The 11,052-nt window shown below is 42.8% G+C and overlaps 1 protein-coding gene across 3 annotated transcripts in view; it reads right to left on the bottom strand.

The window, feature by feature from the left end:
- The window catches only part of LOC137427712 (alpha-N-acetyl-neuraminyl-2,3-beta-galactosyl-1,3-N-acetyl-galactosaminide alpha-2,6-sialyltransferase), a 59,771-nt gene extending 51,314 nt beyond the window's left edge, over positions 1–8,457 (bottom strand). For 2 of the 3 annotated variants that reach the window (XM_078777867.1, XM_078777866.1), the window contains exons 1-6: positions 7,750–7,935; positions 6,542–6,697; positions 6,199–6,424; positions 5,181–5,382; positions 1,079–1,186; positions 355–432 (exon numbers count right to left, since the gene is read on the bottom strand). In XM_078777867.1, coding sequence (XP_078633993.1) covers positions 355–432; positions 1,079–1,186; positions 5,181–5,382; positions 6,199–6,421 — 611 coding nt within the window. In that variant the 5' untranslated portion in view covers positions 6,422–6,424; positions 6,542–6,697; positions 7,750–7,935. Of the gene's footprint in view, positions 1–354; positions 433–1,078; positions 1,187–5,180; positions 5,383–6,198; positions 6,425–6,541; positions 6,698–7,749; positions 7,936–8,330 lie in introns of those variants that run through there. The other variant, XM_078777868.1, reaches the window with a different exon arrangement.
- Positions 8,458–11,052: the final 2,595 nt, after the last annotated feature.

Below are 11,052 nucleotides of genomic sequence, written 5' to 3'. Positions count from 1 at the left end.
CTCTTTTTATATATTTTGTTTGTCTGGTTGATTTGTTTGTGAAGTAAATGTTAGCTCTTTCACGAGCCTCGATTCAGTATACAAAAAAGGAAAAAAAGTGATGCCAAAAATAACTTTTCAAAATATACAGCCTGAAAGAAACACGCAACCTTTTATTGTTAACATGTTCAAAGGCTCGTGGTTGGAGCTGCAACATGAATAAATCACAAACGCATGGACAAATACATGGGACAAACAGTCGTTGAGCTTTGGGGGAAGTGATCATGGGGTTTGTGGGTTTGTGGGGCAAACCATGGGGTTTGTTCATGCTCTATCCTTGAAATGCTGAGCATAAAACCAGGAAGCAGCACATACCATATAGTAAAGACTTTGCTACGACTCGACCAGGGTCGGTGATCGAATCTCCAACGTCCAAGACTCAGAGCAGTCGACCTACAATGGGCAGAGTTGTGTTACATAACACGAAAAAGTCCGCACAAGGCCGTATACTGCAGGACAAATCTATATTCATGGCTTGAGGGAGGTGGTGTGAAACCTCAGCCAATCGAAAGGGTGCTGTCCATCCCCGGTGATTCTTCTTCTTCTCTCCCTTGAGCTGTGATTATTTATAGGGTCATCCTGTAGTATTTGGGCAGAGGTCTGGCCTTCTTTCGTGGGCTGGTAGGGAAATTCAGAGGAATGTAGCTGTGCACACTCGCTTCTGAGCTATCTAGCTCGATTTTGAACCTAAACCCAGCCATAAACTTTCACCTTGGTGTCTCACCATCCATCGGAAGGACATTAAGCTGGAAGATCTGTGTACCAGCATCGGGGGCATTCGTGAAGGACTGAAGGTGAAAGTCGTTTGTTGTGGTTCGCAACAAGTAGGTGAGTTATCGCTGGCACCCTGAACAAATCACGAATTCCTGCCCTTACCAACTCTAGTCGAGCATCGGGCCTGGCCAGCCGACAGGAGAAAGTGGAGCAACATATGAAACGAAACATATTCATCTAAGCAATTGAAGTCGATGACTAACAGGTGTGTGTTTGTGTTTATGTGTCACAAAGAGAGACGAGCACAACTTTCTCTCCAAATTACCTGCAGTATTCGGGATCCACCATGCCGTACACGACGATATGGTCACACATGCGCAGGGCAAGGATCAACGTGAACCAGCCGGTGCTGAGGTATGAACCCGATTTCAGGCTGAAACATACATGACAACACAAACGAGACCATCATAACATAACCACCAAACATGTTCTCATCTTAAACTATGTTAAAACTAGAAACGGCGTTCTTCGATGTTACCCACATTGTTACATCATTAGTCATTACACATACTTGTACCAAGTTTGATTTAAATCCCCTCAGCTGTCCTCAAGTATCACATTTTACCTGACTTGACCTTTGATGCTGAAATCGAATCCGTTTATCTTTGCATCATTATATATACTTCTACTAAGTCTGACTTGGATCCCTTCAGCCGTTCTTAAGTCATGGTGGTAATGAAAACCTATTACGGACGGACAAGCTGAACACATAATCACGGAGGCATAGATATAAACTAGAGAGAGCGATCAGAGATTGCAAACCCTCACCAGGATGTATTTTCAGTGGTTTTTAAGGCTTTTGTGTTAAAACAAGTATGGCGGCCGAACCACGTGACCAATGACATCATTTTTTCCAAACTAATTTATTCCTAGATTATGCTCAAGAAATTTCATCTTGATCGATGAAGTTTTGTACTTGTCGAATTATGACGTCATAATGGAGGCACCTATGACATCATCATTAACACATTTTATTCCCCATGGAGTTCTTTACAATGAGCCATGTCTCAATTTTTCCTATTCAGTGCTTTCAGAGATATGGAGGTGCAAAGTTTTTCGTTTTTTCCAAGATGGCGGCCGAACCACGTGACCTATGACGTCATAATTATCAAAAAATTCTGCAGGTGGAGTCGCACCATTGGTGAAAATTTCCTGTTAATTGGACCAACGGTTGCAGAGAAAATCATATTTATTCTGTGCGGACAAACAGACAAACGGACTCAAATGCAATACCCTCTCCTCTGGTGAGGGTAATAAACAACAACAACGGCATTTTAAGGCCATTTTCCCTGCAAGAGCGGGGGTTAGCCTTGCGGTCCCCATGACAATCTTCTCCAAATTTGAGGGTAATAAACAGCAAAATAAAATAAAAAAGATAGAATTAATCAGAAAAAAAGATGTATTGGCTACCCTGTCCACCATGTGATCAGATAAACTTGTTACAGTTGTGTGACAAAGCAATGCAGCTAGATTTGTGGGCAAAGTCTTTCACAAACCGGCTGGCATGGTCTAATGTTCGACATTTACCTTTGAGCCAGGTAGAGTGTATAGACAATGATTACTGAGCCAGGTAGAGTGTATAGATTAGTGTGCTCCGACTGTCATGAAGAAGAAGAAACCTCGATGTATCATAAGTAGGAAATTTGTGTAGACAGTATGTCGGTTAAGCTTGGATCTTCATCCCCATGAGAGGGGTGGGGTTTGTTAATTAGCGAGGGATTGTGGGTAAATTAATCCCCTGTATGTAATTGCCTCTGTAATCTTTTCCTGCGTTTCCTTATAACACCGCACAACACACCATAGCCAAGCCAACCATCGACACCATAATTAATAATGCTAAATAAAAACCAACCGGAAACCAGGCATCGAACACTACCGCTGCTGCCGCAGCCACTACATGACCACCTCAATCAGGCAGGGTTGTGGAGCCACGCCTAGAAGAGCAGTGATTGGTCCGGGATTTGATTGGCACAAGGACCGGTAAGATGGGACTCGCTGATAGGAGCGGACACGGAGACGTCGTGGGATGAATTCAGAGCCTCAAGTACAAAACAATTAGAGCGGCGGACATTTTCTTTTTCAGGGTCTGGATCTGGTGGTGAACGGTCATGTGCCAACATTTTCTTATTTTCGCTCTGGATCCCATAGTGAACAGTTGCTATTGCTCTTGCGCAAGGAAGATTCATCATGAATTGTCGTGTTCCAACATTTTCATCGTGATCATGAGGAGGAAGAACTGCGGTTTCCCGTGCATGGATGACGAAGACTAGCGTGGCTGGGTGAACACGGGTGCACGAGGCCTGGTGCGCGCCCACGGCAGTGCAGCCTTCAGTTTTCCCACCAAGGACGTGAGAGGGTTTTGACGATTCCTGATGCGATTCAAGGGCCGATTTTAGCTAAGTGCCACAAACAACATGTATTTCTTTTCAGTTATATTTCCCTTTGTATTCGGGTCTGTGTGGGAGCGCTCCAATTAGGAATTTAGTTTATCGTGAATTTCTTTGTTACAGGCATTTTGGTTAATAAAGCCAGCATTTTCTTGTACATTGTAAATCCTGTGTCAGTTGAATTTATTATTGCATGTTTGAGGACTGCCGGTGGGATCGGTGAAGGTAAGCGCTTACTGTTTCTCCCCCACTTGCTTCCCTCGTGTGTAACGAAGGTCCGCCATTGAATTAAACGCCTCGGAGTTAAAGCTCGTTTGGTCCTCCGTGTCACCCTGCGGTGTTAACCACAGGGCAGGCACGTGACAATATTGTCATAATAAAACTTTGTTGAAAATTTTATGACAAAAGCTCAAATGGTATATTGAAATTTCAGGTTAATTGGATGAAAATTGATGATTTTAGGTGATGCTGACATTTGACCTTATGACAAAATTATTAGTTTGTCTTCTCCATATTCTAATAATAAAACTTTGTTTAAATTTGATAACAAAAGGTCAAATGGTAAGAGTTACAGCCCAGACAGACACACACATAAGTGATTGCAAAACCACACCGGGAGATGAGCTAATTATTATTATAATTTTTTTTTTTTTTTGTATACCGAATCGAGGCTCGTGAAAGAGCTAACATTTATTTCACAAACAAACAAAACAAACCAGACAAACAAAATATACAAAAAGAGAGAGTGGAAGACAAGATGGGAAGAGAAGGGGAAGCACACAACCACAACATTTGAGAGCAGGGAGAAGTGTGGGAGGGAGAGGGCTTGGGGGCAGGAGGTGTGGGAGGGGGAGGGGGGGGGGAGGAGGTATAAAACACAAGGGGACCGAAATTAGCGGGGGTATAAAAGTAATGTAAAGACGTCATGTCTAATAAGTAAAACAACAGAGCTAATAAGTAAAACAAGAAGACGTCATGCAGAACACAATACTTGCAAAATCTACCCCTACCCAAAATAAAACGTTGCCATGGATACATCAAATTGTCCATTTCATTAAGATTAAAATTGACGATCTTAATAAAAGCTCGGGCCAATCGGATTAAAATTTATGATTTTTTCAGATGAAAATTAATATTAGAAGTTTGACCTTCAGTTGACCTCGCATGTTTGGTTTCCCAATTCAGTAATGCACTATGAAATTGCTGTTTAATGTTCAGGTTAACAGGATGAAAATGAACATTTTTACAGATTAAAATTGATGATTTTAGAAGTTTGACCCAAGTTGACCTTTTGACCCCAAAAATAGTTGGTTTTCCAATTCCGTGATGTAAAATGCAATTGCTCTTTAATTTTCAGGTTAATCGGATGAAAACTGACGATTGTTCAGATGAAAATTGATAATTTTAGAAGCTTGACCTTGATTTGACCTTTAAAATATTCGGTTTCCCTATTCCATGAGGCACTATGCAATTGCTGTTTGATTTTCAAGTCAATCGGATGAAAATTGACGATTTTTCAGATGAAAAATGACAATTTTTAAAATTCAACCTCAAGATGACCTTTGACCTCACAATCTTCTTGATTTCTCACAATCACACAAACTTCTTCCTCATGGCCTACTCTACCGTCTGGTGAAGTTTCGTGAAGGTCGGTTGAAAATTGTGACCTGTAGTCGATTGACAAAGAGACAAACAGACAGGCACAGAATAACGCACAAGACCAGTCAATATACTTCAAAAATCTTCGATTTTGAAAGTAACAATTGCAATCAAGTTCCTGCATTCAGAAGTCCATGTGATTTGAAACGTACATTGTTAACGTGGGTTTTAAGAGAACCCAGCACATACAGATAAGATCCCTTTTGTCTTCATCACCTCCCCTTGTTTCTCTCCTCTATCACCGTATTCCACTTTTTCCCTCAACTTATGCCCCGTCTCTCCACATATACGACAAAACAATTTGACTTCATTGCTGCCCACCGGTCTTTGCCAGTTTCCACCAGGAAGGTACGGTTGCTTTCCTTCATTTCCTGTTCCGTCAGGGTGTACACGGACAGGCCAGGGTGCCTTCCCACCAGTTCTTTCAACGCCTGATATGTGACCCCCGCAGGCTCCCCAGAGCCCCCTTTGTTCCGACGCAAGTGTTGCACTGGACCCCACACCACATACGTCACATTGATGCCTAAGGGATTCAGGGTGATGGTGCGACGGAGGCAAAAACGGCAACGATACTTTGGTCACACAGCAGAATAAAATGAAACAAGTACAGATACATTCAAAGTACACCGCCCCCATGCCAAATAATTAAATATCCTCCAGCGCGGCATTGCCGGGGCGCCACTGCTCCGTGCAGCTCAGAGACTGTATTGGGAGGGAGAGGTGCACAATAATTGATTGATTAATTGCATAATTAAAATCAATAAAAGACCATGAAAAAAATATGTTTTCTTAATCAATTGGCTAATAGCATACCAAAACCACCGGTGTTTCACCCAAAGCTGTAACTTTTTGAAAATTAATAAAATAAGTCATTAATCAGAAAAAATAAATAATTAATTGATTAATCAATAAATAATTACTTGATTAATCAAAAATAGCCTTTACAGCCAAATCACTTGGTCATTGGCATGTCCAAATATCAGCTTCCTAGCTCAAAAGGTGCCTGAGATAATGGCCTGAAGAGAAAGGAAATAAATAAGTACTTAATTAATTAATCAATTGACACTGAAAGAATGAAACAAACAAACAAGAAAACAAACAGAGTGACATTTGAGTACTCCCTTTCAGTGCGCGTCATTGCCGGGCCCCCTTCGGTGCCCGGCAATCACGTTATGCAGCGCCTGGAGATGGCACAGGAAAGGAGCGGTGTACAAAATGTCCTAATTAACGAAAGTGTACAAAATGTACGTTGAGAAAAGTACAATTTGCAATGGCCTAATTAATGCTGCACATAGGCTACTAGACCAATGTGCTCTCTTCATTTCTGCGATACGCCCACCATTGGAGAAGAATTCCCACTCTTGGCGCATGAGGATGGGGATGCTGGTATGCAAGATCACGCGCACGTGCGTGCAACTTCCCACATCACGTTCGTAGCCTTTGGTAGGAGCAGCATTCATGCGAAATACGCAGCTCGCTTGGTCAATCTTCTGGCCACCACCGGCACCCAGCAGGTGCCCAGAGCTGGACACCACGGCACATGCCGGACAGTGCATCTGCATGGGCTGAAGAACGGATATGCATCGTAACTTGAGTCGCGTGAATTCAACGACAATAGCAGGACATGTGGATGTCGAAGCTCAGTGTTTGCAACCTCCTCATGAATACATAGGATGACTCACCTCCCCTCCAGGTACACTGATGTAACCATTGAGAAGCACTTGGTCTGTATGATGGACAGCAAACGGTTGAATCGATATAAACAGACCGTATGCCTGCCATAGATGTAAAACATAGAGCAGGAGCAAGAGCAGGAAACACACGAAGGAGAAGAAACCCTGAGAATGTCATGTGGGAAGAAGGGAAAGGATAGTTCTGGATGAAAAAAAAAAAAATTGGTTTCACATCATTCATTCATTGCTCCTGCACTGGATGAAATGCAAAAATATATGAATCAACCTCCCCAAGTAAACCTCTTCCTTTCCAGGTTATTGTGTTTTCTTTCCTCTCCAACCATCTACCTTTCCCGTTTCATTCCCAGTTTTTCCCTTCCTCTTGCTGTCTTGTTACCGACATCACCGAAGATAGAAGGAGGTTATGTTTTCACCCCTGTCTGTTTGTCTGTCAGCAAGATATCTGAAAAGATTGTGGACAGATTCGGATGAAATTTTGTGGAGAGGCTGGGTGTGACAAGGACGAAATGGTTAGATTTCGGTGAAATTCCAAATCCTAGAATGTTTTTAGTGATTCTTCACCATTGAGAGATGGGGCCCAAAAGAGATATTTCAAAAGGTTATGGACGAGTTATGACAACACTTGGGGAACGAGTTGGTTAGGTGAGAAGAACAAGCCGATTCGATTTTGGTTCAGATCCGAATCCAGATCCGGCCCATCAGTGGATACAAAACGTAAACTGTTCAGCCTGGTGGGGGTATGCACTCTACCGAGTGATGTCCTCCAAATCACCCTCACCAACAGTCGAATGACAGCCCTGGCTAAATAAATCTGGACTAGAACGGTAGTCGTTAAAAAGTTAACGAAACAAAAAAACCCATATTTATAAAACCGAAAAACACAGTCCGTCCATGAAGCCGTGTGACTATGTCTTTTAGTTACGTACAAATGGGGATGATGATGTCACTGGTGTCAAAATGAGTGACCATATGTCAGTTTGAACGTCAGTTGCACCCCGATTACATGTCCAGCTATTAATTACATATTATTGGAATGTACCTTTTAAACCTTTTGACCCCTTAGGGCTTAGACCATTGAAGACCCTTCAGACTCCATTAGACATTTACATCCTTAACACCGCTGTATATCTCTAGAACCCCCCCCCCCCCCCCCATGCAACCCCCCACCCCTCCCCCAGATTTTTGCTTAACCATACCCGGATTTGGACACCGGTGACGTCATCATTTGGGCACCGGCGACGTCATCATTTGGGCACCGGCGGCGTCATCATTTGGGCACCGGCGGCGTCATCATTTGGGCACCGGCGGCGTCATCATCTGGGCACCGGTGGCGTCATCATCTGGGCACCGGTGGTCATCATCTGGGCAGCGGTGGTCATCATCTGGGCAGCGGTGACATCATCATCATCATCATCATTTGGACACCAGTGGCATCATCATCATTTGGACACCAGTGACATCATCATCCTCATCATCATTTGGACACGTGACATCAACCAGTGGACTTTCTTCTCAGCCAGACCTCTTGAAAACGATGTTGTGCATTTACCAAAAAATTGGACAAGGAAAACTAACAAATCCCATGAATTTCTCGTTAATTCACCCCGTACGTAATAATTCACCACGCACAGATTTAAACAACCATACGTCATCACACACGTGTTCCAGATTTCCTAGATTACGTTTGCGCTAAACCAAGTTCTACCTCCAATCCGCGGTCCCAAAGCAACTTATACCACGAGCACCCACAATCCCCTCGTTCGTGCCTACGTCATACCGCTCGATGACGCCACGCCATGGTCATGCTCACGCCGACCGGGCACGAATCGCGGGATTCAGGAGACTTCCGTCCCTGAAAGGTTTGTGTTTATATATCCATCGGTTGTCGTGAAACGATGCACAGTGTCAACACAATACGGTAACAATAAACGTAACACCCGCAGAAAAAACGGACCGACATTTTCCATTCCCTCCGTCTTGGAGGTCAACGAGATCGAAAATGTATATCACGTTTACGTCCGCAGTAAAACTTGGATCGAAGCAAAAAAAAACAAACAAATAAGCGGAGGGAGCGAGCCTCCCTGCACAGAATTGTGACGATACACCACCGACTAGAACAGTTTACCTTTTATATCCCATTGCACTGAAAGTGATAGGCCGGATCTGCATCCTCACCTTAAAGGTCCACAGACAGAAAAAAAACAAATCTAGAAATATAAAAACAGAAAGAACGTGGTCTTCTATTTTCAGAATTTTTTTCGCTTTTAGTCAAAAAAGCAAAACCGTGAGGGGGGGGGGGGGTATCACCCATAAATGGCGATGGTCATGACGTCATCTACGTGACGTATTCAAAGGCACGGTTGCCTCAGCACGCAACGGATTATGGCTGAACAACTCGCTTCAAACTCGTCAAAGTGAATTTGACGAAGATCTTTCCGATCATGAATCCTTTGATAGTCAAAATCATTATAAAAACTACCCACAGCTTTAAAAAAAAAAAAAAAAAAAAAAAAAATTTGCACCGGTGTCTGAAGGAAGCGGTTCAGTTTGCCATTTTTAATACCAGTGTGACTCGGCGTGCTATGCACACCTCACCACACGTCGTTTCAGAGGGATAGGCATCTTTGACCATTTCGGTGTCTTTTGGGTCTTAAGGGTCTTTTGGTTCCTCTGGGTCTTTGGGGTCTTCAGTGTGTTTTGGGTCTTCAGGGTGTTTTGGGTCTTCAGGGTGTTTTGGGTCTTATTGTTCCTCTGGGTATTTAAGGGTCTTTAAGGGTCTCAAGGGACTTAAAGAGTTGTCAAAGTTCTGAAGGGTCTCAGCAGTCTAAACGTAAATTAAGAGGGTTTTAATATTATTTGAAGAAGAAGAAGACGTTGTGGTCGCATATAAACATACATACAAACAAAGAGACATACATACAAACCGATATAACCATATACGTTTACTCTATTATAATAAAGATTAAGCCATTGCCCCCCCCCCAAATAGAGAAGCCAAACTACACCTATGGTTGCAAATCTGGATGTGATCGACCCAGAACTGCAGGAGTAGCAGCGTGACAAACACATATACACACACACACAAACACTAACGACACGCACAAACAAACACACACACAAACACTAACGACACACACACACACACAAACACAAAAGACACAAACACACAAACAAACACTAAAGACATATGCACACACACACATACACACACACACAAACATACGTACACACATACACACACACATAAACACAATGCACAAACACACACATATATATACACTCGCCAGTCCGTGAATTATAGCAAGATTGAATTACGCTGAGGTAATGTGAAGGCGTTTCGTGGATATGAATAAGGTTTACGATATAGTGTCAGTGTACCCAGAGGTAAAATGTCAAGTGTACCCTGAAGTGATGTGAACGGAGTCGGCAAGCACGATATGTTCCTGGGTGTCATGAGTTATCCATCGATTGCGTTTCACATCACAACCAGTAAGGTCAAAAGAAAACGAAGCATATCCAGAGGTGTGGGAAAATAACTTTAGGCTGGAGACCAAAGCTGAAATTGGAAGATTTGCATATTGCCTATTTTACTGCAGGGGTTCCAGGAATACACACAAAAAAAAATTGCGATCGGTGCAGCCGTTTTTGCGGTACCCGGAAAAATAACGTTATACGGGAGTCCAAACCTGAAAATGCTGGAGACCAAACCTGAAATTGGAAGAACAATATGGCGTATTATACTCCAAGGGGTCCCAGGATTACCCACCCAAAATTTCGTTGCGATCGGTTCAGCCATTTTTGCGGTACCTGGGAACAGACGGATGGACGGAAAGACGGACAGACATTTGGTGAATTATAATAAGATGAAGTTGACAAAGCCTAGAAACGAACGAAACCTTTAGAACTCTATAGAATTACCCTTTAAAATCCTCTGGAAGTACCCTTTCAAATCCTCTGGAAGAACTCTTTAAAACCCTCTTCAACGCTTTAGAATACCCTGTAGAACTCTATAGAATTACCCTTTAGAACCCTCTAGAATTACCCTTTAGAACCTTCTAGAATTACTCTTTAGAACCCTCGATAACGCTTTAGAATACCCTGTAGAAATCTCTAGACTTACCCTTTAGAACTCCATATAATTACTCTTTAGAACCCTCTAGAATTACCCTTTAGAACCCTCGAGAAGTACCCTTTAGAACGCTTTAGAATACCCTGTAGAAATGTCTAGAATTACCCTTCGGAACCCTCCAGAATTACCCTTCAGAACCCTCTAGAATTACCCTTTGATTATATTTTAACTTGATTCCCAGCTGGTGCACACATGTTTCCAAATTAAGTTTACCCTTGTCTTGATCTTTTCTGTGACCCATGTTGGGTGTTCGCAGAACGTGAGGCTGCGGATCAAGGGTGACTCCATGGTATTTGGGGAACGTTTTGACTGGTTTGCCGCAAAAAGAGACCTGGGGTTTGCTGTTGCAATAAATTTACTTGGCATATTC

Source organism: Myxine glutinosa, chromosome 5 (genome assembly GCF_964187855.1).
Source record: "Myxine glutinosa chromosome 5, kmMyxGlut1.1, whole genome shotgun sequence".
NCBI lineage: Eukaryota > Metazoa > Chordata > Myxini > Myxiniformes > Myxinidae > Myxine > Myxine glutinosa.
Note: the sequence above shows the minus strand (reverse complement) of the source record. Positions and strands in the feature narration are given on the sequence as shown.